The 25,239-nt window shown below is 53.8% G+C and overlaps 3 protein-coding genes across 8 annotated transcripts in view; 1 reads left to right on the forward strand and 2 right to left on the reverse strand.

Annotated features, from left to right (window-relative positions):
• STAT5B (signal transducer and activator of transcription 5B) overlaps nt 1–622 on the reverse strand; it is a 70,171-nt gene extending 69,549 nt beyond the window's left edge. The window contains exon 1 of the mRNA XM_036838407.1: nt 588–622. The gene's annotated coding sequence lies outside the window, so the exon portion shown is untranslated. The remainder of the gene's footprint in view (nt 1–587) is intronic.
• On the forward strand, nt 597–19,901 carry LOC118887530 (signal transducer and activator of transcription 5A). 3 transcript variants are annotated; one of them, XM_036838405.1, is made up of 20 exons: nt 597–717; nt 1,516–1,670; nt 1,974–2,130; nt 3,297–3,386; nt 6,047–6,221; nt 10,640–10,770; nt 11,014–11,165; nt 11,638–11,793; nt 12,205–12,384; nt 13,457–13,544; nt 13,653–13,775; nt 14,106–14,198; nt 14,638–14,844; nt 15,441–15,535; nt 15,619–15,749; nt 16,182–16,337; nt 17,015–17,066; nt 17,328–17,435; nt 18,465–18,669; nt 19,122–19,901. In XM_036838405.1, exons 2-19 carry the CDS (start codon nt 1,543–1,545, stop codon nt 18,625–18,627), a joined length of 2,385 nt encoding a protein of 794 aa, XP_036694300.1. In that variant the 5' UTR covers nt 597–717; nt 1,516–1,542; the 3' UTR covers nt 18,628–18,669; nt 19,122–19,901. The 3 variants fall into 3 exon arrangements, with proteins under 3 accessions (XP_036694300.1, XP_036694298.1, XP_036694299.1); XM_036838403.1 differs by having other exon boundaries at nt 18,465–19,901; XM_036838404.1 differs by having other exon boundaries at nt 612–717; nt 1,533–1,670; nt 18,465–19,901.
• A 1,333-nt stretch (nt 19,902–21,234) lies between these two features.
• The window catches only part of STAT3 (signal transducer and activator of transcription 3), a 66,344-nt gene continuing 62,339 nt past the window's right edge, over nt 21,235–25,239 (reverse strand). For 2 of the 4 annotated variants that reach the window (XM_036838412.1, XM_036838411.1), the window contains exons 22-24: nt 24,450–24,492; nt 24,054–24,116; nt 22,670–23,255 (exon numbers count right to left, since the gene is read on the reverse strand). In XM_036838412.1, the coding sequence (XP_036694307.1) occupies nt 24,092–24,116; nt 24,450–24,492 (68 nt within the window). In that variant the 3' untranslated portion in view covers nt 22,670–23,255; nt 24,054–24,091. Of the gene's footprint in view, nt 23,256–24,053; nt 24,167–24,449; nt 24,493–25,239 lie in introns of all 4 variants that reach the window. The other 2 variants (XM_036838409.1, XM_036838410.1) reach the window with 2 other exon arrangements.

Consider the following 25,239-nt stretch of genomic DNA (forward strand, 5'->3'; position numbering starts at 1 on the left):
TGGAAGGAGGAGCGGTGGGGCCCCCTGGGTGAGCTGCCTTCTCTGGAATCCCCAGTCTTTCCCCTCAATACGCTTTGTCTCTGAGATTACAAAAGCTGTGTCCCCAACCCACACACACACACACACACACACACACACACACACACACACATTAAACTTTTTAAATCTAGAGACTCAAAAGATGACAAACGCCAGGGCTGGAAGGCTGGTCCAACCCTTCCCTCCTCCCTTTTTACAGATGAGAAAACTGAGGCCCTGCTTTGGGATTTCCGGAGCCCGGGATTTCCCAGCCTTCCCACCCTCATCCTCCAGCCACTCCTGCGCCTCTTGCTCAGCACGGTCCGCGGCAGCTCCGCGGGGCCGCTGGCGAGGGCTGGCTGGGACTCCCGGGTGACCCGGCCGTCGGGGCAGCCCCTGTGCTCGGCGCCGCCCCGCCTCGCTGCCTGGGGCCCGGCCGCGGCCGCCGCCGCCGTGCACTCGCCGGGGAGCCAGCCACCGAGGGCGGAGGCAGGGAGGGAGCGACCGAGGCTGGGAGGGGTGTTGGCGAGAGCTCGCGCGCTGTGTATGGTCTATCAGAGGCAGCTGACCTTTGAGGAGGAAATCGCTGCTCTCGGCTCCTTCCTGTAGTAACAGCCGCCGCCACCGCCTCCGCCGCCGCCAGGAGCCCGGGCCGGGAGCGAGCGTCAGCCCCGTAGCCAGACGGCTCTGCGCGACCAGGTGGGTGGCCCGGCCGCGCGTTCCCGGCGGCGCGCGCCCAGAGGGGGGCCCCTGGCTGCTGCCCCGGCCCCCTCACCGCGGGACCCGGAGCCCGACGGCCGGAGGGGTGCAGGGGACGGTCCCCGGGACCGAGAGGGAGTTTCGGCGCAGCGCGCAGCGCGGACGAGAGACGAGGGACGCGGGACGCTGATGGAGGGAGGGGGCCGAGGGTGGACGCCATCCTCGCCGGCAGAGGGCAGGGGGCGCTGTCGGACTGGACAGTGGGAGACCTCGGGGCACAGCTGGGGGGACGCAGCCCAAGAGAGGGAGAGTCTGTCTCCCCAGCCCTCTCTCCTTAACCCCAGCCACGTGCTTACGGTGACAGAGCCGTCCAGTGGGAACCGTCGGTGGCGTTGCCCAAACTTTGGGCTGGAATATCCCCCGTTCCCAGAAATGGGGACTCGCGGTTCGAAGCAGGGTGGGGGGATTCTTGCAGCCCTCCCGAGAGGGCCCGTGGGCCTCCGCCATCAAGTTTCTCTTTCAGTTTCTAGCTGTTCCCCCCCGGGGAAGCCCCGGTGGGGCGAGGGGAGAGGAAGAGGGGGAGGGCACCTGACTTTCGGGAGCATCTCCCCAAGCCTCAGCGGGTTCCTCGCTGGAGGGAAGGGCGGCCTTCCCCTCCTCACCCTTTCTCTTCCCGAACAGGGAAGCGTGTCTGTGGGAGGGGAGGGGCCGGGCCTGACCGCGGTCCAGGGATGGGTGGGCATGGCAGGGCCAGGGGCAGGCCCAGCGCTCGCCTCTAACAAGGAGGCTCCTCTTCAGCCCTCTGCTCGCGCTAGGTGAACGGACATGGCGGGCTGGATCCAGGCCCAGCAGCTGCAGGGAGATGCGCTTCGCCAGATGCAGGTGCTGTATGGGCAACACTTTCCCATCGAGGTCCGGCATTACCTAGCGCAGTGGATCGAGAGCCAGCCGTGGTAAGTGCTCCCGCCTGGTGCCATCCAGGCCCCTTGGCCTTTAGGTCTCCTCTTTGTGGTTTGGTGAGATTCTGGTCCTGTCTGTCCCGCTCTGTGCAGAAGGGGCGGTGTCCTTGGGAAAGGGGAACAGGGAAATGGGAGTCTGGGAGAGGAGAGGGAATGTTTCTAGACTCTGATGCCTGTGGAGCTGCCGGGAACAAGTCTTGTGGGCACGAGCCTTGGATTTCCACGTCCCTCTTGGTGCCTGACCTCCATGCCCAAGGAGGCGCCATAGTAGGCTTCTCTCTCCTGCCCTGCCCCAAGGGATGCCATCGACCTGGACAATCCCCAGGACCGACCCCAGGCCACCCAGCTCCTGGAGGGCCTGGTGCAGGAGCTGCAGAAGAAGGCGGAGCACCAAGTGGGGGAAGATGGGTTCTTACTGAAGATCAAGCTGGGGCATTACGCCACGCAGCTCCAGGTGGGTATGAGCTTGGGGCCACGAAGCTCCAGGTGGGCGTGAGCTCCGGGCCATCTGCAGGGTGCAGTGTCCGCCTTCTCTTTCCAGCACCAGAACCCCTGGTTTTTTTCCTGGTTTGGCCACTGACTCACCGTATGACCCTGAGCTTATCGGCAACTTTTCTGTGCTTCAATTTCCCCCACCCCCTCTTTCTAAATCAGACCTGTCAGATTCCCCTTAGCATATTACAAAGCAAGAGGTGGGGCGTGTTTGTCCCCAAGAGAAGGGGGATGGGTGAAACTGCATTCTGGGCAGATCAAGCAGAAGGGATGGGGGTAGAGCAAGTCAAGATTCTGTTGTCAGAGAAAGGAATACTGACAGATTCTAGAAATGAGGCAACGAGGCAACCAGACATCCCTCTTGGGGCTCTTTTAAAGGCTTTTCAAAGAGCTGCTGAAGTGGCGTGCCAGAGGAGCAGAGTTGTCCTGGAGCCTTGAATTCAGGTTTTAGATGTAAGGTGTAGCTCCTCCTTCACCTGAGGATGCGGGGGGAAGGAATATAGGGGAGAGAGGAAGTTTTTGTGGCAGCAGGAAAGGGGTGAGGGTGGTAATCATAGTTGAGCATTTGTTAGAACTCACTTGAATTTTTAGAGAGCCCTTCTTAAATACAAGCAGCAGGGTGCCAGAAAAATAAAAAGTCCATCCCAGAAGAGGCAGGAAACACGAGAAACTTGGTGGGAAGAGGGAAGCAAAATAGGAACCCAGGGCCAGGACTATAGTGGAAGTACCTTGACCTTGGCATTAGATGCCCTGGGTCTTGAGTCATCTGCTCACTCACTTGTTTGCCTCTGGACAAGTACTTAATCTCTCTGAGCATCAGTTTTCTCATCTGTGAAATGAGGATAACAGTTTCTGCTTATGTCATAGGGTTTCTATGATGCACAAGTCGAAGGAGATGGCAGATTGGAAGTGCTTTGTAAACTGTTTCTAATGCACTGCAAACCACATATGAAGATCTGCGAGGGGAAATCAAGTCAAGGAGAGATAGAGGTTCTGGTGACAGTTCCTGAGGCTTCCCAGGGGAAGCTGAGGCAGGGGCTGGAGGAGAGGAAGGGGTGGGCGTGGCACTGCAGTGGTCATGGTGGAAGCAGAGGATGGCCACTGGCAGCTGCTGTTGGATTCTTTCAGAACACGTATGACCGCTGCCCCATGGAATTGGTGCGCTGCATCCGCCATATTCTGTACAATGAACAAAGGCTGGTCCGAGAAGCCAACAATGTGAGTGTCCCATGGGTTTGGGGAGAGGTTATGGGAAGTCCTTCTACCTGCTTTTATATGTTTTATAAACACTGGCATGAGAAAGCACCAAAGAAATAAAAGACATGGGCAAGTGTGAGAGGCAGTATCACATGCAGGTGTAGATTGACACCCGCACCCCACTCCCCGGCTTCAGTCCCTGGCTCTACTACTTACTAGCTGTGTGACTTGAGCAAGTTACTTAACCTCTCTGAGCCTTTGTTTTTTTCTATTATAAATGAGGACAGTCATAGTATCTACCCTGTAGGGTTATTGTGAGATACTACAAAGGATACAAAGGATAGACAAACACAAATGAAACAGAAAAGGAAGCCCTAAAAACACACATACACACCAGGAGATGCAATCTATGTCAGAGATGGCATTACAAATCACCAGGGAAAAGATTTGTCATTCAATAAATGGGGCTGGAGACAAAAGAAGAAATATCCTCTGGTGTGGTCTATGAGGGGAAACAGAGCCGAGGTCTATGTCAGAAGAAGTAACCCGGCAAGCTCAGAGAAGCGAGGCCTAGCGAGGCAGAGCAGGGACTCGTCCCCCATGTTCTGAAATCATAAAGGCATCAGACATTGCCTGGACAATGGTACAAATGGTATATTATCTGCAATAAAGCAAAATGAATTTCATAAAATGATATCCCATAGGTAAAGACCACAGACTAGTGCCTCGAGCGAAGTCATATTTATTATTTACTTGTGGTGGACACTGATTTCAAGAATTTGAGAGTTCATTCAGTAAACATTTATTGAGGTCTTGCTGTGCATCTGACACTGGACTAGGACGAGAAAAACAGATAAAGTCCTGGTCTCCACCTAAAGGGAATTCAGGCGATGATAGATTCTTTAGATGTCAGCTGAGTGCTAAGCGGGCCTATTTGGAAAAAGGATCCAACTCAGACTGGAGCAGGCTGGCTGGTGGAGGGGAGGGTGTCCTGAGGAAAAGGATGCCCGAAGTATAGTGGGGAAAGAGGGAGGAAGGAGGCAGGATGAGTTTTCTAGTCAAAAATAACAGCGGTATATGTGAGGGCAGGAAGGCATGAGCCACCTTATGACATTCGAAGAACTGTAAGTGTTCAGTGCTACTGGGGAAAAGGGAGCCAACTGGGCAGAAGCCAGGTCACAGAGGGTCAACTGGTACAACTCTTGACTTGGTGCAATTACAGAGCTATCTGTAAATGTACAAATGAGTTCGGCTCCAATTAAGAAATACATGCCTACGATGCAGGTGCTGTCATGGTTGGGGGGAAATAATCGTTCTCCCAGTCATCAAGCTGTTCTTCAACACCTCTGATGTCCTGGGCCTTGGGGATTTTGTGGTGCACAAGACAGACAAGGTCCTAGCCCTTAGGGAGTTCACATCCTAGTGCAGGGAGGCAGACAAGAAAGAACATGCAGGCTTCCCTGGTGGCGCGGTGGTTAAGAATCCGCCTGCCAATGAAGGGGACACGGGTTCGAGCCCTGGTCCGGGAAGATCCCACATGCCGCGGAGCAACTAAGCCCGTGTGCCACACTACTGAGCCTGCGCTCTAGAGCCTGTGCTCTGCAACAAGAGAAGCCACAACAATGAGAAGCCCGCACACCGCAAGGAAGAGTAGCCCCCCCGCTTGCCTCAGCTAGAGAAAGCCCATGAGCAGCAACAAAGATCCAACACAGCCAAAAATAAAAACAAATTAATAAATAAATTTTAAAAAAGAAAGAAAGAACACGCAAGAACAAGACACCTTCAGTAAGGGAGGTCCTATTTTAAATTGGCTCATCAGAGAGGGTCACTCTGAAAAGGTGCCAGTGGAAGTGCCAGCAGGAAGGTTTGGTGCCAGAATGTTCCAGGGTGATGGAACAACAAATACAAAAGCCCTGAGGCAGGAACACGCTTATGTATTCAGGAACAGAAAGTAGCTGGTGTGCTTGAGCAGCAGTGACGGCTAGGGCCGTGGAGGGTGTGAAAGGAGTTTGGATTTTATTCTGAGAGCAGGTCATTGGAAAGGCCCTAAAGACTTGGTTGAAGGACTAGATCTGACCAGGTTAGTTAAATGGCTGGATCCACAAAGCCCTTGTGGATGCCTCCCCTGTCACTTCATTTGGGGTCTCCAGGATGCCACCTGTGAGCTGTTCACACTGTTCCCTCAGTCACAAGAAGGTCTTGAGGGAGGGCACAGATGATGTGTGTTCACAGAGCCTTGTCCCCCACTATGTCCCCAGCACCTAGCACAGGTGGCATCGTGGCAGCGGGTCAGCGAATGACTACGAAGTGAGGGGTCATCATCATTAGTAGGAAAACCCAGGTAACTCCTGGGACATGTTGAGTTCTAGTCTCTCCAGAGAGAACTCAGATGGACCCTGTGTGGGATACTCTGGTGGAGGTTAGAACTGCAATAGAAGTTTCTTCCATGCTTTATGAAGATGCCATAGTCTGCCAGGTCACCTGTTTCTCTTCCTCTTCCTTTACCCTCTCCACCCCCATTCTGGAAAATGACTCTCCTTCTGACTCAAAGTACCCTTCCTTCTTATTCTAGATCTGGCATTTGGGGTCTGTAGTATTGGCGTTCCCCAGGGCCTGAGGTTTTCTCCCATCCTCACTGCCCAGCTTACTGCTGCCCACACTCTCCCCTGATATGTCTCCAGGGTAGTTCTTCTTCTGGGATCCTGGTTGATGCCATGTCCCAGAAACACCTTCAGATCAACCAGACACTTGAGGAGCTGCGACTGGTCACACAGGACACAGAGAATGAGCTGAAGAAGCTGCAGCAGACTCAAGAGTACTTCATCATCCAATATCAAGAGAGCCTGAGGATACAGGGTGAGGCTGGTGTAGGAGGGCAGCGTGTGTCTGGAGGACGGGAGTGAGACCACTTTGTGAACTCCTGCAGGGTTGGGGCTAGATCCACGTCTGTCTCCCCAGAACCTTATCCAAAGCTTGGGAGGAGTAACGCTCCCAGTGATGGAGCCCCTGCTATGGGCCAGGCTCCAGGCTAAACCCTTTGCATGCATTATTCACTACAACCTTTACAACAGCCCTAAAAAATAGGTAGTTGTATTATTCCTGTTTTGCAGATGATAAAACTGATGTTCAAAAAGAACACGTAATTTGGCCTGGGTTTCTTTTTTTTCTTTAAACTTATTTATTTTATTTATTTATTTTTGGCTGCATTGGGTCTTCGTTGCTGTGCACGGGCTTTTCTCTAGTTGCAGAGAGCGGGGGCTACTCTTCGTTGTGGTGTGCGGGCTTCTCATTGCAGTGGCTTCTCTTGTTGTGGAGCACGGGCTCTAGGTGCACAGGCTTCAGTAGTTGTGGCACACAGGCTCAGTAGTTGTGGCACGTGGGCTCTAGAGCGCAAGCTCAGTAGTTGTGGCGCGTGGGCTTAGTTGCTCTGCAGCATGTGGGATCTTCCCGGACCAGGGCTCGAACCCGTGTCCCCCACATTGGCAGGCGGATTCTTAACCACTGCGCCACCAGGGAAGCCCTGGCCTGGGTTTCTTGCAAGTTGCAGAACTGGATCTTAACTAGAGATATGTCATAAAATCACTATTATTTAACCAATATTCAGTGAATATCTCAATGAATGAATCAATGAATGAATGAATATGGACAAAGTGTTCCCCAGTCAAAGGGAGGACTTAGGTTGAGAGTCCCCTGGTTGAACCAGGCTGGGGAGAGGTGGAACTCCAGGAATGCCCCTTTTTGAGCCTAATAGGAGGTAAAGATGGGAGGAGGAGGTGACAGTGGAAAATTCTCCTGTCTCCTAGGTCTATAATTTGCTAGTGGCTGCCATGGTAAGGGTGTAGGGAAAGAAAAATTAACTCAGAAGAACTTCACCCCAGGTACACTTTTAAGAGTCTTGAAATGTGGCTCATCTTCCTTCACTTCAAATTGACCCCAGAGCTGTACCACCCCATCCTAGTGAGAACAATAAGTATCAAACTCCCTTTTCCTTTGCTCTTCTATTTCTGGTGTCTTAAGGTAGAACCTTAGGTCACTGATTTTAGACTTTTCTTCTTTTCTAATGTATATATTCAGAGCTATCAATTTCCCTCTCATCAGTGCTTTAGCTGCATCTCATCATTTTGGATACGCTGTCTACTCATTATCATTCAATTTGAAATATTATCTAATTTCTCTTCTGATTAGTTATTTTACCCATATACTATTTAGAAGTATATTGTTTAATTTCCAAATATTTTGTGTTTTTCTAGATGTCATATCATTATTGATTTCATTTTCATTTCATTGTTGAATTCCACTGTTGTCAGAGAGCATACTCTATATGATCTCTTCTTGTAAATTTATTGTTCTCTGCCCCAGCATATGCTCTATGTTGGTGAATGTATTTTGTGGACTTGAATGTATGTTCTGAAGTTGTTTTATTTTAAAATAGCAATAATAAATTCAATAATGTTAACATATATAACATAATATATAATGTTAACGTAATAAAGTTAAAAAAACCCACACCAAATTTAGTGAGTAGAGTGGCATTGCTTTACATTTTTACAAATCTCTTTAATGTTAGGCTTAATAGGAGATAGCTGGAGCTGGATTTCAATCTGTTGTAACATCACATATCTTGTAACCTCTAGAAAACTCTGCTGTATGCTTATAAGTGAATAAGAGAAAAAAAGGTAAATAAGGTCCTATGACTTTATGAAAATAGTTCTGGCTTGGTGGACCTCCTATAAGGGTCTTAGGAACCCTTCAGGGATCCCTGGTTTACACTTTGAGAATCAGTGATATATCTTTATTGATTTTTTTGCCTAATTGTTCTATCAGATGCTGAAAGAGAGGTATCAAAATCTCCTAGAGTATTGTGTAATTTTCCAATTATTTATGTAAATATTTCTTTTATGTATTTTTGAAGCTTTGTTATTAGATGCATATACATTCAGAATTATGATGTCATTCTGATTGATTGACACCTTAATACTTATGGAATATCTTTCTTGATCTCTGGTAACACTCTTTGCCTTGAAGTCTACTTTATCTGCTCCAGCCTTCTTATTCTATTTTTAAATAGAAACATATTTTTATCCATGCTTTTTAAAATTTGAAATGTAGACAGCATATAGTTGAGTCCAGCTTTTTAACTTATTCTGACAATCTTTGCTTTTATTTAAGGTGTTTACTCCATTAATATTTAATGTAATAGCAATTGAGGTCCACATGTTAATATTTATTTTGTTTTGTCCCTTTTCAGTATTTGTTCCTCTGTTCTTCCTTTTAACTGTTTAAATTTTTTAAGATTCTGATTCTATTTTAATTTAACTATTTAAGCTTTCCTCCTACCTTGCCCTGTCAGTGTTTTCTGTACCCTGAGACTAGCACATTGCCTGAATCATAGCAGGTGTTGAGTAAATGTTGGGGGGATAATTCTAGCAGCTCTTCTTCAGATCTGAATCTATCCCAGACTGACCCGAAAGAAAGGAAGGCCCTCCTGCTAGATTAGGGAACAGGACATTTCAGGCTATTATTTCTACCCAAGGCCGTTGACTGGTTGACAGTATTGATGATCCTATTCTGGGGTTTTCTGTTTCCTATTTGTGAGGTTGGGTTTCGATTCTGCTTTGGGTTTGTCCCCGTCGTGCAATGTCAGTTCAGTCTCATTTATCAAGTGCACCCATCAGAAGCACAGACTACTGATCTGTCTGTGCAAGGGAAGCCTCAGCTCCCTCCAGTGGAGCAGACAGTTGCCTCAAGTCTCCTGGCGTCCTTCCCAGAAGCTTCTCCAATTTGCCAGGAGAGAGCTAAGTGGGTCACTTGCATAAGGAGGCTGGGCCTGGCGTTGGGATCCCCGCCACCTCCCTGTGGGTGGCAGGATTCCGAGGTGGCTCTCCAGATTATTCTGCTATGTTCCTTACCTGCTCAGTCCCCTGCAGTCATGTTAGAGCCATATTTCTAAGTTCTCTTCTAGTTCTGGGCTTTCCTGGCTGTCTAGGGTTGCTTTAGTGTGTCCTTAGTTGCTTTTGTGCGTCCATAGGGCAGGGCCTCGGTCAGTGTGACATGGCCCTCAGAGGCCTGCCAGGAACTTGACCAAGACCTGCTGACTGACGCTCTCATCTTCTTGACTCAGCCCCAGTAAGGACCGTGGGACGTTCCAAAAGCCTATTGGTGGGGGTAGGAACGCCAGCATCTAGGATGGTGATTGCCTGTGGAGGGAGGGATGGGGATGCCGGCAGGGGAGGGTGTACAGGTGCTTAACTGTGGAAATGGTTACTTTCTTAAGCTGGCTTCTTGATACACAAGTGTTCCTTGTATCATCCTTTCTATCAATACTTGGCTAGGTCTTAAGTATTATATAACAGATTTTTTGAAAAGGACGTCAGTGAGGCCTCGTTACCATATTCCTACCATCAATGAGATGCCTGACAGCTGGTGTGGAGAGAAGCTGCCTCCCTCTCTTGAGAATCTTGCTGCTTTCGTGTCCCCAGTGGCCCTGGACACTCTCTCTCTCTCCCTCTTCCGGTTGGTCTGCTGAGCTCACAGTGACCCAACCTGGACAAACACGTTAGGCCCCTTCAGCCCCTGGAGAAACCCCCCCTTCCCCCTTCGTATCCTTTTCCCATGTAGGTTATGACACAATGTTGAGGAGAGGCTGCTGCGCTCAGCCCCGCGGAGCAGGGCCTTCCTGATGAGGCTTTGTCCTGTGAGGCTGGGGCTGAGAGCTGCTCCATCAGCCTTTAATCCTGTCCGGTAACCCATTAACCATGAGGACTGACTCTCACCTGGAGCTGATGGTGCCAGGCAGCTTCCTGAGTATTTTCTGTATCATTGCTTATTTAACGTCAGAGCAGCCACTAAGGCAGGTGCCGTGATTGTCCCATTTTACACCTGGGGAAGCTGAGGCATAGGAGAGTGAGGGGATTTGCCCGAGTTCACCCACCTTTTAAGCGGCGAGGACACACTTCAGACCAGGCAGGGTGGCTCTAAGCCGGACCCCGCGTGGGGAGAGGAGGGCTGGGTGGGCAGGGAGGCCATGGGCTGGCTCCTCCTCAGCTGTACCCCAAGCTTCCGTCTCCCCACTCCCCAAGGGGAGCTCAGAGTCGGGGGGCCAGGGGGCAGAGTCCACTCATCTTTGGGCGCCATGGCTGTGGAACCCTGACTGGCCACTTGTCAGCTGTGTCCCCTCCAGGGTTTTGCCTCCAGAACAGGTGAGTGCAGTTCTGCCAGGCTCCCTGCTGGACCCGGGGAGGTCATGGTCGTGGGTGTCCTGTCCCGTCCTCCAGCTCAGTTTGCCCAGCTGGCCCAGCTGAACCCCCAGGAGCGTCTGAGCCGGGAGACGGCCCTCCAGCAGAAGCAGGTGTCCCTGGAGGCCTGGCTGCAGCGCGAGGCCCAGACGCTGCAGCAGTACCGCGTGGTGAGTGGGCTCTGCGTCTCCCCTCCCGGGCGTGGAGGTGACACCCTGAGCCGAGCCGCCCCGGGGACCTGAGGGAGGGAGAGAGCCAGGAGGAGCGCGGGACCAAGCAGAGCAGGAGGCCAGAGCCTTCCTCCTCCCTGTGTGGGCACGCAGGGCAGAGCGGGTCGGCAAGGGGTGAGGGGAGGCCCTGCGGGGCTGTTCTGAGAGCCCAGAAGGGCCGCTCACCCGCCGCCCGCCCCTCAGGAGCTGGCCGAGAAGCACCAGAAGACCCTGCAGCTGCTGCGGAAGCAGCAGACCATCATTCTGGATGACGAGCTGATCCAGTGGAAGCGGCGGCAGCAGCTGGCGGGGAACGGAGGGCCCCCCGAGGGCAGCCTGGACGTGCTACAATCCTGGTAATGGGCGTGGGGGGCCGGGCGGGGGCGGCAGGGGCTCAGCGTGGTGCCACCGGCTGCTGCTCTGCTCCTGTGTTTACGTGAGCAGCCGGCTCCCTCTGTCGGGGCACAGGTCTTATTTCACCAGTGGTCTGGTTCCTGATGCAGACTTTGGTGCCCCTGTCCTGTGCCACCTCCCCCGGGAGGGGCGTCCCTGGTTGAGGGAGTGGGGTGGGGCCAGGGGTGCAGAGTGACGCTCAGGCTGGTTGGATCCGAGTCAGGGTCGCTCCTCCTGTGTGTTTCTTTGTGTTTCTGGAAGGCAGGGCAGCTGTGCTCTGCTCAGTGGACAGGCCAGGCGGCTAAGGCGCCGAGCCTTCCTGGGGGTGGAGCTGGGTCTGGGCCTTCTCCCCGGCCTGGGAGCCTTCTGGCTTCTGGCCTGGAGGAAGGGGGTGAAGGCTTTGTCCTTCCCTTTGGCCTCGGGGCTCCTGTGCAGGTGTGAGAAGTTGGCGGAGATCATCTGGCAGAACCGGCAGCAGATCCGCAGAGCTGAGCACCTCTGCCAGCAGCTGCCCATCCCCGGCCCCGTGGAGGAGATGCTGGCTGAGGTCAACGCCACCATCACAGACATCATCTCAGCCCTGGTGACCAGGTGATTGCGGCCTCTCGGCCACGCCCAGGCCCCATCCGGTTGGCCTGGGTCGCGGGCAGCAGGGTCTTTACAGACGGAGCTCTGGCTTCAACCCTTCCGTCTCTGCCTCACACCCTCATCCCATCCCCCTCTGTCGCCTGTTGCTGTGGCCTCTTGCTGTTGACCTTGCCCAGTCTCTGTCGTGGACACTATATGGGCTTGTTCCCTGCAGCCCATTTCAGCTGTTGAGTTCATCTCCTGCCTCCCCTCCTGCCAGCTCCCCCGACTCGCAGTGGCCCCCCAGGGACCGGGGGCTGTGCCACAAGCCCTTCCTTCGCCTGCTGTGCCCCGCGCAAGGCGGCCTCCCCACGCGGAGGGAGGGACCGGAGCGCTGTCCCCTGAGGCATCACCTGATCACTTGTGTCCCCGCAGCACGTTCATCATCGAGAAGCAGCCCCCTCAGGTCCTGAAGACCCAGACCAAGTTCGCAGCCACCGTGCGCCTGCTGGTGGGTGGGAAGCTGAACGTGCACATGAACCCTCCCCAGGTGAAGGCCACCATCATCAGTGAGCAGCAGGCCAAGTCGCTGCTCAAGAACGAGAACACCCGCAAGTACGTTGCCCTGCTCCCATCTGCCCCTCCCTCAGCTCAGCCTCTATTCTACAGCAGGCGTCCCGGGTGATGGGGACAGCATGGCCTCCCTCCCTGAAACCCTTTGTCCTGCATTGCGATGTGGTCCCATGTCGCTCCAGTTCACTCTGTCTGTCCTGGCGTACACTTCGCACGCATAGTAAATCAACAAGGATTTCGCTGCTGGGTGTCCCAGGACCTGTGCTGAGCGCTGAGACACAGCTGTGATCCACATAGAACTTGGCTCTGTCCCTGTCCAACCTCGAGACAGAAAATTAAAATAAAGCAATATCACAGCGCCTGCAGTACATGGGTAGTCAAGGAGGGCCTTTCTGAGGATATATTTGAGCGGAGACCTGAATGAGAAGGTCAGGAGTGTTTGGGGAGATAGGAAGGGCAAGTACAGAAGTCCCGAGGCAGGCACTGAGCGTACGTGTTCAGCAAACAGACAAGGCAGTGGGCTCGCTTGTCCTGAGTGAGGCCAGGGAGGTGGGCAGGGGTTGATCTCGGGAATCTTTGTAGGCTGTGGTTGTGATTTTTATCTCAAGTATGCTAGAAACTGCCGAAGACCCCCACATCAATCTTAAATTTATTTATTTATTTATTCATTTATTTATTTTTGGCTGTGTTGGGTCTTCATTGCTGCCCGCGGGCTTTCTCTAGTCGCAGCGAGTGGGGGCTACTCTTCGCTGTGGTGCGCGGGCCTCTCATTGCGGTGGCTTCTCTTTGCTGCGGAGCACAGGCTCTAGGCACGTGGGCTTCAGTAGTCGTGGCACGCGGGCTCAGTAGTTGTGGCACGCGGGCTCAGTAGTCCCCACATCAATCTTGATACCCAAGGAATTTTAATGAGAGATGCAGGCCCCACCCTTGGAGACTTTGCTCAGGTGCTCTCAGGTTGATGAGAAAGTGAGCCCAGGGACACTCGGAGAAATGCTCTCAGGGGAGGGGCAGGGGCTGCTGGCAGGGCTTTCTGGAGAAGTCTGGGCCCAGGGTGCAGACAGGATGGTGCTCCTGGCCTGGGCCCAGTGGAGATGGGTTCCCCTCTGCTTCGCAGTGAGTGCAGCGGAGAGATCTTGAACAACTGTTGTGTGATGGAGTATCACCAGGCCACAGGCACCCTCAGCGCCCACTTCAGGAACATGGTGAGGACAGGGCCCCGCCCATGGAGGGAGGCCCACCCAGAGCCGAGTCCTCGAGTCCTCATAACCAGCGGCTTTCTCCTTGTTCCCCTCTGACCTCCCGCCCTGCAGTCGCTAAAGAGGATCAAGCGCGCTGACCGGCGAGGCGCAGAGTCCGTGACGGAGGAGAAGTTCACGGTCCTGTTTGAGTCTCAGTTCAGTGTTGGCAGCAATGAGCTTGTGTTCCAGGTGAAGGTGAGACCCGGCTCCCCTGTCCCCTTGCAGGCCGCCCGGCTGGCTTGGGAAAGCCAGAGACTTGAATCCTCACACAGGCTCAGTCCAGTTACCCCGTGATGCTCTCAGAAAACCTAATTTCACTCTGCTGGTGCCCATTTGCGAGGTTATAATCTGGCACCAGCCCGCAGAATTTAGGCAATGGGCCAAGAAGAAATATGTTGTTTTTTGTTTGTTTTTGGTTTGGTTTTCCTGGGAGGGGCTTGAGGAATGAGGGTTGGGAGTCTCCCCCAAGAGGAGGGCAAGACGGTGGTCATATGCCCTCACCCCTCATTCCCTGGATTCCCATAGACCCTGTCCCTTCCTGTGGTTGTCATCGTTCACGGCAGCCAGGACCACAATGCTACTGCCACCGTGCTGTGGGACAATGCCTTTGCTGAGCCGGTGAGTCCCCGTGAGACCCTCACCTCGGCCCCTCGGAGTTTCCCAGGGTCAGCCCCAACCCCAGGGCCCCTGCTGAGTGGTCTTCCCCAACCCTAGGGCCAGACCAGAGGTCAGGGGGCAGCTGGTGTGAACACCCTGCCCTCGGTATGTCCTAGGCTCTGTCTGGGCTCCGGGTCACAGGACTGGGGTCTCCTAGGTCTGTGAGCGTGGTCTTGGGGCTCTGGTCCCTGATCTTTCTCCCCAGGGTCCTGGTCTGGGTCTCCATCCCTGTATGCCCACCCCTCTGCCCCTGCCCCCAGCCTTTCTTTCCCTTGCATTTTTGTCTCCTTTTCTGGATCTTTCTCAGTCTCCTCTGTCTCTTGGTATCTGTATCTGTGTGTGTGTAAATATCTCCTACTCCCTCAATCTGCCTTTTTTTCCTTTCTTCTCTCCCCACCAGGGCAGGGTGCCGTTTGCGGTGCCTGACAAAGTCCTGTGGCCGCAGCTGTGCGAGGCGCTCAACATGAAATTCAAGGCCGAAGTGCAGAGCAACCGGGGCCTGACCAAGGAGAACCTCGTGTTCCTGGCGCAGAAGCTGTTCAACAGCGGTAGCAGCCACCTCGAGGACTACAACGGCATGTCCGTGTCCTGGTCCCAGTTCAACAGGGTGAGGGACGCCACCCGCTGCCTGCCTGGGACCACCCTGCCACCCTTCCCCCACCTCACACACAGGTTAATGCCCCTGGTCAGTGGCCCCCCTCTACCCCCATCCCCCCTCTTCTACAACCAGGAGAGACAGGGGTTAGTACCCCAAGGAATGCAGGCAGCCGTGAGAGCCGAAGCAGGACAATGGAAGGAACCCGGAGCTGGGAGTCAGGGTCCCTGGGTTCTAGTCTTCGATGTGTTAACTAATTTGCCAGGCCCCTTCCCTCCTCTGTGCTGTGCTTTTCCGATCTGTAAAGCGAAGGGGTTGGGCAGGAATGACTTTGGAGGTCTCATCCAGCTTGGACAATTCTTTGCACCTCCGCCCCCCACCCCGTGGGATTGTCCCGGACCCTTGTGTCTGCGAGGCAAGAGGCGAGTGTACTCTCTGGTTCCCTAGGATATGAGCAGGGGCTGTGGCAGTTTGCTGGAGTGTGGGGCAAGTCGGATGAGGAACTGGGCGAAGGTCTGGGTGAGGACAAGAGGGCACTGAGTGTTCCCTGAACCACCCGTGACGACGGGGGCACAAGCCCTGACTTGGGGTTTCCTGGGGGCTCTCAGGAGAACTTGCCAGGCTGGAACTACACCTTCTGGCAGTGGTTCGATGGGGTCATGGAGGTGCTGAAGAAACATCACAAGCCCCATTGGAATGACGGGTGAGGAATGGGGTCTGGGAGGTCATGGGCTCAGGGGACAGTGGCTGCTGCCAGCAGTGACACTGTATGCTTGATGCACCCAGGGCCATCCTAGGTTTTGTGAATAAGCAACAGGCCCATGACCTGCTCATCAACAAGCCCGACGGCACCTTCTTGTTGCGCTTTAGCGACTCAGAAATAGGGGGCATCACCATTGCCTGGAAGTTTGACTCTCGTGAGTTCCCTACGTGCCCACACTCTAGCCCCAGTGGCCCTGTCTTCCATTTCCTTGTTCCCTATTCTCCATCAGGCCTGCATCCTTAGAAGGTATCCGGTGGGAAAGATGGGAACTGAGCTTGGAGGGTGGGAGGAGTGTTGCTCAGAAGCACATTCCCTCTCTGTTGTTTTCCACTTGGGAGAACCTAAAATAATTGGCCTCCTGGACTCCAGAACTGCCGGGCGAGTCCTTCTCTGCCCTGACCGAGCCTTGTTGGTATCTGCTCGCCCGTGGTCATTTCCTTGCCCTATGCCGAGAAGCACAGGGGTGGGGCTGCAGTGCAGGATAGTAAAAGCCCTGATGTCTCTGCAAGCCTGCCCCGAAGCCCCACAGCTCCGATCTTCCTCCCGAGGGCGGTGGGTTGTCGGAATGAGCTTGGCCTTTTCACAGCTGACCGTAACCTGTGGAATCTGAAGCCATTCACCACGCGGGATTTCTCCATCCGGTCCCTGGCCGACCGGCTGGGGGACCTGAGCTATCTCATCTACGTGTTTCCCGACCGGCCCAAAGATGAGGTCTTCTCCAAGTACTATACTCCTGTGCTCGGTGCGTCCTGCCCAGATACTCCCGGGGCTAGGCAGTGGGGACGCCCCAAGAAGAGCCGAGGGGCCGTTTCCCCTGTGGGTGTTTGTCCGTGGGATGGTGCAAGGCACGTGGAGAGGATTTCAGGGCTCACAACTGAAGAAAGGGAAAGCAAAACCTCTGACCCAGCTTTCTTCCCTGCAAAGCAAAACACTGAGTGGGACTCACTTCTATGCCCTTGGAGGAAGAGGCTGCAGTGCTGGGCGAGGAGCCATAATGCAAACCCACAGATAATGCATGACTCCCATCTTGATCCACTGCCCTCACCACTCTCCACCCTCAAACCTACCCTCAAGTTGAGTGTAGGAAGCAAAATGACAGGTTTTTCCTCTTCAACCTGTCCCCAGTCCATTGGTTGGGTTGGTTCCTTGGTGTTGATTCTCTTTCCTTGGCAGGGGTGGGGGTGAGGAGAGAGAGAGCAAACAGGCCAGAAAAGGAAGCAGGAGAAGGGATGAGACTGAAGCCAGGGCCTGGGTGGTGTTTATTGTCAGTGGGTGTTTATTGGGAGTCTGTGGGAAATTTCATCCCTGCTGAGGCCCCATGGCAATGTGGGGAGAGGCAGACTGCATAGGTGGGTTTCCACTCCCCTGGGAGCTCCCAGAGACTTCGGTTCTCATCACCGTTCCCCCTGCCCTCGGCAGCTAAAGCAGTGGACGGATACGTGAAGCCACAGATCAAGCAAGTGGTCCCTGAGTAAGTGTCCCGGGTCCAGCTCTGGTCTCCTGCTGCCTCTCTTCTCCTCTCATCCCCCTACCTGGCTCTCCTCACCCCTCACCGCCACCCCTCCTGGGGAGGGAACTGGGCTTGGTCACCAGGGCGTCGGTACCCAGGGCCCCGCTCCTGCAGTCAGAGCCCCAGGCTCAGCGGGCACTCTGTCCTTCCGCACCTGAAAAAGACACGAAGGTGGCCCCTGAGCCCCTCCCCGCTAAGGCTGTGCTCTGCTTCCTCTCGCAGGTTTGTGAGCGCCTCTGCGGACTCTGCCGGGGGCAGCGCCACCTACATGGACCAGGCCCCCTCCCCAGCCGTGTGCCCCCAGGCTCATTATAACATGTACCCACAGAAGTAGGTTGTGTTCTCATGGGGCTCTGTGGGGAGGAACTGGGCACTTGGCCTCAGGCTGGGCACCCGGAGGGCTGGTGGGCAAGGAATCCAGAGCTCCTCTAGGTCTGAGACCACCCAGGCCAGGCCGGGCTCTGGCACATGCCCAGGTGCAGGGCGGGTGAGATCAGCCAACGAAAAGCATAGAGCATTTTGAAACTACACGTAGCAGGGTCCTCGCTCTGGCGCTGACTAGCTGTGTGGCCTTGGGGAAATTATTGAGCCTCTCTGATGCTCAGTCTCCTCATCTGTAAAATGGAGGCAAAAAGACCTACCACGTGGGACTGGGGTCAGGATTAAGTGAGAGAGCGCAGGTAGAGCATTTAGCACAGATGAGACTTATAAGGGCTTGATACAGGGTGGCTATGGATGGGGTAGTTGTTCTTAGGAGTTGTGTGGGAACAGGGTATCAGTTGCTCCTCTCTGGAGTTCCCAGAGAAGAGAATTAATTCTCTTTCGAGCTGTGGGTGGCCTGCTGCCGTGGGACGACCACAGGCTTGGGAGTCACAAAGACTGGAATTCCAATCCTGACTCCACCTGCCAACCAGGTGGACCTGAACACCTGGACCAGGTGGACCAACCAGGTGGACCTGAATTCCTAACATGATTGAGTCTCAGTTTCCTCCTCTATAAAGTGGAGTAAATACCTGCCTTATGGGTGGCTGTGAGGATGGGTGTAACGTGGTTGAAAGGCCCAGGCCTTCATAGGTGCTCAGTGAATGGTGCCCGGGGTTTCATGGGCAGCTCATTCACCCAACTACCTCATTCCCCTGAGATCACTCAATGAGGTTGTGAGCGATGACACTAGAACTGGGGTGTCTCCCAACAAGCCAGTGACTGACTTATTCAACTTGGGGTGTGGGAGTCTAGCCAGAGCGGGTCCTGCTCCCATGAGACTCTGGTCTGAGTGGGGAGCAGGCTGGAAGCTGTCCCCCAGGAGCCTGGGGCTGTGAGGCATGCCAGCTCCCTCTGACGTCCCTCTCTCTCTACCAGCCCTGACCCCGTCCTCGACCAGGATGGAGAATTCGACCTGGATGAGACCATGGATGTGGCCCGGCACGTGGAGGAACTCTTACGCCGCCCTATAGACAGTCTGGACCCCCGCCTCTCCCCGCCTACTGGTCTCTTCACCTCTGCCAGAGGCTCGCTCTCGTGAATGTTTGTTTGAACCCTGCACTTCTCTTTGGAAACGTGCAGGGTTCGTATTCATTGTGATGTTGTTTCTGTATCGCTGTGCATATTGATGCCTTTGCAGGCAGCACGTGTCCACATGCATATGCGCACGTTTGTGTACGAGGTGTGCCTGCCTCGCCTTTGCAGTCCTAGGTATGTGGCTGCCTTTTTCTTCAGATGGAGGCATTCCAAGAGCCCACTGGGTCTGTCTCTTGTGGAAGAGACTGAGCTGCTTCTGTAGTTGCAGGTACGCCAGGCAGGCAAACCTATTCCTGCCAGAGCCTTTGTCTGCTCAGTAGCTATTTGAATGGAATTATTCAAGAAGGGAAAGGAGACAGGTAGTGTCTCTAAGCTCAAGTTTTACTCCTGAGTTAGATGCTTCGCCTCCCAAGTGTGTGTGTGTGCATATATATATATATGTGCATCTGCTCTCGTACAGAGCAACGTACATGTTGGTCTCTTGGTTCTTCCCCTCAGGATGGAGGCTGGAAGAATCAAGAGACCAGTTTTGAGTGATATTTTATACTTTATCTAATGACTATGGACTCCAGGCTTTTTGTGAACTGAGAGCTTATCTAGGCCATCCGCGGTCATGTCCCTAACACGGCAGAAATGGGTCTTTTGCATTGGGCCTGTCAGAGCTGCTCTGAGGATGGAGTTTCTTGGCCTCTTGGTCCCCAGCCAGGGGGCTCCAGCTTCAAGTGTATAATGCTGCTGCCCACATTCCTGCTCTTTCCACCCCATATCCCGTTCCCTCCGTCTGGCCCCAGCCTTCTTTCCTCGCCTCTCTGTCTGCAACCTTGCTTACTTATGGAAGAGGTGGGGGTGGGGGGGGACTGGTCTAGGATGTGGTGAACAGGAGGCCCAGGACTTGCAGTGTTGATACCCTAACCCCTCCTGGAAAAACCCTGCAGCAAGAGGCAGCATCAGGGGCTTGCAGCTTGCCTGTGGAGTTTGGAGGGAGGGGTAAAAGCTGATCGAGGCCCACTCTCCTGGGAGGTAGAACCTGGAATAGGCCTCATCACAGTTGCATGACTGGCTGTGGTCTGTGAAGGCCTCGCCCCCAGCCTCACACGCTCCTCCCTCTGAAGCTGCCACACGCAGCCAGGGGCAGCTGACAGTGGAAGGAGTCCCAGAAGGAGTCCCAAGTTGAAACATCTCTCCAGGAAGGTGGGAACGGGAAGCAGGAGGCTTTTGTTCTTTGTACAAAGGCTACACATTTGTGTAAACAGTGTTTTTGAATAAAATATTTTTTTTTCATAAATTTGCTGGAATGGCTCTTGGGTCATGGGGACTGCTGGAGTCGTTTTGTTCCTCTCCTCCCACGTAGCTGGTGCTGTAGGGTGTAGCTTGAAGTTGCCAGTCTGCTCCCATTTCTGTGGTTTTAAGGGTGCCATCCCCACCCCAATACTTTCAGTGCCTCTCAGAAGACTAGAGAACTTGAGGTCTTGGGAAAAGATGGGGCAGGAATTACCGGGGGCGGGGGAGAACTTTGGTCCCTGCCTCTCCTTATCAGCTGCTGCTATAAGCAGTCTCCAAGGTGGCAGCTGAGGGCCAGCGCCCAGACCATTCTCAAGCCCTCCGGATGGAAGATGGGGGGGAAGCTGCAGGAGCCTCACAACGGTCCTTCCCCCGCTGGCCTCTTCCCAGAGACCAGCAGGTGGCACCATCCCCCTGTCCCTGCGTTTTCAAACGGTCGGCCTGAGCCTGGGAGGGAGGCTGGGGCGAGAGAACAGTCTCCGCATTTGGCCCCATTGGCATCGGGAATCCAGGGGCCGTCGCCGAGGGCCGGGGCGGGGGCGGGGAACAAGAGCCTATGACAAGGTTTCTTCAGGGCTCAAAGCGAGGGAAGAGGGGCTCGCAGCCCGCCGGGAGAGGCGCAGGGGCCCGGCGCGGGGCTGGCGGGGGTGGGCGGGAGGGGAGGCAGCCGCTGAGCCGGGAGCGCGCTAATCCGGAGCTGCATCTCTGCAGGGGGAGGCGGCGCGTATCTCCCGCACCCGCTCGTCTCCATGGTGTTCGGCGCGGGGGGGAGGGGGAGCCAGGCGAGTGAGCGCCGAGGTCTGTGAATTATCACCACCCACGGCCCGGGGCCCGCAGCCGCGGCCCGTTAAGTGTTGACGATCGTCCCCACGGAGCGAACTGAAGAGAAAGTGATAATGGAGCCAACTGTGGAAGGGGAGGCCTGGGGGGTGGGAGTGTCTGCGCCCCAACCCCCCTTAGGTAGCTTATCTGACCCCAGACAGGACACCGCGGCTTGCAAAGGCCCTGGGAGAGAGGGCGGAGGGAGGCAGGAAGAGGGAGCGGGAAGGCCTCCACTCGGCCGCCTCCGTGCGGGAGGAGTCGGACCCCTGGCTCCTCCAGGTACCCCTGAGCTGGAGGCTGGCGGCTAATGTTAAGATGGGAAGCGCTCGGTGCCCCAGAGGCAGGCCTGTGTCTACTCGGGCATGAGAGGCTAAGGCCACCAGCCCGGGACCGGGGTCAACCAGCTCCTCTCAAGACCCAGGCTCAGCCTGTAAGACCCCTTCAGAACTGAAGCAGGGGAAGAGGGCCCACCCCGAGCCTCCAGCCAGACAGAGCTGCCGTGCCAGCAGACGGTTGCTATATAACTTTTATTTCTGGAAGGTAAAGTAGATACAGCAATATACAAAAAAAAAAAAAAGAAAAGAAAAAACCCACAATAATATAAATTTTTACACTATTAAGTAAGTATACATTGGAATTTGAATGCAGTGGTCAGGACAGCATCTCACAAACCACCGTGTGGGTAGCTTAGGCATCCATGGGAATCCCTCGGCTGGGCAGGGGTCAGGCAGGCAGGTCCTGGAGGACTGGGTTTTTTAAGGGAGGGGCCAAAACAAGTCTCAGCTCCTCTCAGGGCTTTTGCTATAATCAGGGTTAAAACCAGAAACACATGCGACCTAAAAGCCACGGGGTTTTAGTTTCTGCTCCAGCGAAGCCGGGATCCTCACCCGAGGTCCCTCGAGTTAAGCTAGATATGATCTAGAGAATGTTGCTAAAGGGAGATTGCTCCGTACTACCTATCAACCTCTGTTTGTCTTGGAGAGAAAGTCTCGTGCCCTTCCTTCAAAAACTGGCAAATATGGGTGTAACGCATAGCATTCCCTAGAAACTCTGGTCGACCGAGACAAGGTGGTTATGGACCACCCAATCTGGCCGTGCCTCTGGGTCTGAGGAGGCCCCATATCAGAGACCACCTCTCATGCTACTAAGTGTTCTGAGATGCACAGAAAATGCGAGTTGTTCTGCCTCACCACGGGGGCCCCCATGTGGAGGAGACGGTCACCAGTGCTGGGGGAAGGCCGGGGTGTACACTCCCTCACGTGAGGGACAGACCTCGAGCTTATCACTAAGCCTCTGCCCCTGGCTTAACCAAGTGAAGAAGTGATTACAGGTGCTGCAGGAAATCACCAAGAAACTGGGATAAGAACCATATTCCCTGAGCTCAACTAGACCCTTGACTGGGGCCCCACGGTCTGACTCATGTTCGACCTGTAACTCTCTCCCTCTTATTCCAGGAGGTCTTGAGACCAGGATGCCTAAAGCAAACAGGACAAGGGACCTTTAGACATGGGAAGGAGCCACGCCACAAGAGGGGCTCAGGTAAACTGGGGGGGAGGAAGAATCATCCCATCCCTTAGAAGGCACCCACAGAAACCACGCAGGCTCGGAAACAGGGGCGAAGTCTGGGGAGGAAAGGCGAGCAGGTTGAAAGTGCCCCTCTGCTCAGCCTCACCCACTGATAGGCCAGTAGGTGAAAGGGGAAAATAAAAACTTTGTTTATCAAAAAAAGTCTAAAATGTTTAGGGTCTCCTTCAACCTTCCTATATGAAAACCAAAGGCCAAGCCACATCTTCAGATGTCTGTTAAGGGCTGGATCTGAAGCTCATGTCAGGGTTTATATAAATTATCAGCCTGAAGAAAGCTGAATGCCGAAAGCACCAAGGAGGAAATTAACTGAGTTTTCTTAAATACAGAAAAGGCTATGCCGATACAGTGTTTTTTTGCCCTTTAAAAAACTTTTTTTTTTTTTTTAAAGTTTAAAAAGAAACCTAGGGGCTTTGAAAGTCCTATCTTCTATTTGAACGTCAGCAAGGTTAAAAGTGCAATGCCAGGAGGATGTAGCTAGAGACAGCTGTGGCGTTAGCTTACAGAAATAGGCAGAGGGATGCCGCTGGCACCAGAGGCACTTGTCTGACAATGACAACAACAAACTGCTGAGAAAAGCGGGCAGGGGGGCAAAAAAAGACCTTTCCTCTTTCTCCCTCTCGCCACCCCTTCCACATCCCCTGATCACAGCCTCAGAGAGCGCATTCTTATTTGCATCTAGATAAAAGCATATCACCCACATTCACTCATTTCTCTATTTTTAAAAAGTGCCCAGATTGCTCAAAGATAGCCGAAGTGAGAGACGAAAAAAAAATCTGGAACCACAGAGTTGGGAGTTGAGTTGATCTGGGCTTGGGCTGTTTAAGGGCTGGTGGAACACGTGTCGGTGCCTCCGTCACCTCTCTCTGCAGCTTCCGTCCTCGGCTTCTCACATGGGGGAGGTAGCGCACTCCGAGGTCAGCTCCATGTCGAACGTGAGGGATTCTGGGGGGGACACACAGGGAGAGCCAGTTCAGTCGCCTGGGCCCTACAGCTGGCGGGGCCCACACCCCTAGCCTTCCGGGGCACAGAGGCTCAGGCCGCCACTGCCATCTAGTCTCCTGCCCCTGCCCCTGCCCCTTGGTCGTCAAGATGGGGTCAGAGAATCCAGATTCTCTCTCCTCCCTTCTGGAAGGGCTCAGCCTCCTTCCTACCTTAACTCATTCCCAACTCTCCAGGTTTAAAGAAGCTCTAAGGCTGCCCTGTTGAACGCAGCAGCCTGGAGCCACTTGGGATGTGACTAGTCCCAGCCGAGATAGGCTGTGGTTATAAAACGCCGGGCAGGTTTCAAAGACTTAGTACGAAAGAAAACTTCATTCATTTTTTTCTTTTCTTTTTTTTTTTTTTGCTGCACCGCACGCGCATCTTGCGGGGATCTTAGTTCCCCGACCAGGGATCGACCCCATGCCCCCTGCAGTGCAAGCGTGGAGTCCTAACCACTGGACCGCCAGGGAAATCCCACACTCATTTTTTTCTAACGTGCAGAAATGCCACTATTTTGGATTTACTGGGCTAAAGAAAATACATTTGTAAAATTAACCTCACCTGTTCCTTTTCACTGTTTTTAACGTGGCTGCTAGAAAATTTACTCTGGCGTGGGGGTGTGCGTTTCTATAGGATAGCGCTGTTCGAGAACTCCTTCTACCAATCCAGGTGCCCCTCGCTTGGCTATGTACATGGGAGCATCACACCAAGGGGACTGACTTCCCTCACAGGGACAGAGTCCGGCAACCAGATACTCACCAAACTGCCCTCCTGCTGAGGGTTCAGCACCTTCACCATTATTTCCAAACTGCATCAATGAATCTAAAGTGCGGGGGGACATCGGCAGGTCAATGGTATTGCTGCAGGTCGTTCTGTAGGAAATGGGGAGCAGCAGGAGGGGAAAGGGCCGGGTTGACAAGACACAATGGAGAAAAAAAAAAAAGAACAAAACACACACACACAAGCCATCAAACTCTGGTCTCCAACAGAAAAATAAAAGCTCAAGCTTTTTAAACACACGAGGTCACTTTGAGTACTGAACATAGCTCGGAGGGTTCCAACCCTTCACAAGAGAACTCTCACCCGGTGTCCTGTTCCCAGGGATAACTGAGGACATTAGAAATGGAGGCAAAATTGGGAAGGGAAGCCACTTACGGTGTCACACAGATGAACTTAGTCTTCAGGTATGGGGCAGCACCTGGGTAGAAGAAAACTCAGGCTTACTGATTGTGATTCCACTCTTGGGTACCCGGCAGGGGGAAGCCGGCTGCCTCCCCAGGGCTGACTTGAAACTCACTCCATCCTTGACCAGAGATTGTCTGGAACCTCCGTCTTCCCTCAGGGCTGCCCTCCCTCACTGTATACTCAGATGTTCCAGTGCTTGCAGCTGGAAGCTCGGTTCTTTCCCTCAAGCCTTCCTGAGACTTTTCAGCCGACCCTGGTCCCACCCAAGCTCAGATGAGCTCCAGCCTTGTGTTCATTCTTCCCCTCCATCATGTAAAGAGTTTAACTGCCTGTATGTGGACTGAGGATTGTATTCTAGCCTGGTTGTATCTCTTAGATTGAGTTCCCCGCATGCAGGACTGAGCCCACGCAGTCTGGGCACCACGTCCTGCTCAGATACCGAAGTCACCGAGTTTTTAAGAGAACGTGGAAACGGCTAATGCAGTTCCAAAGCTGAGGGTGACACCTTCTGTTCCCATCAGCACTTATCTGCCTCTATTACATTTTTCGGTGAGGGTATTAGTAACTCCCCAGTTGGATAACTACATCACACAGAAGAGCCTCTCCATGGGGAGGATGGCTCTGGACTGGGTGACAGGAGGCCTTACGTCTTCAACAGCTAAGAGATCCGGCCAAGGCCTTTTCTCTCTTGAGTATAAAATAAGAAGGAGGCGGAAGAGGGAGGGGCCCATCTTGGTCATTTATGATTCTTGTTCTACAG

This window comes from Balaenoptera musculus, chromosome 20 (genome assembly GCF_009873245.2).
Source record: "Balaenoptera musculus isolate JJ_BM4_2016_0621 chromosome 20, mBalMus1.pri.v3, whole genome shotgun sequence".
Classification (NCBI taxonomy): domain Eukaryota; kingdom Metazoa; phylum Chordata; class Mammalia; order Artiodactyla; family Balaenopteridae; genus Balaenoptera; species Balaenoptera musculus.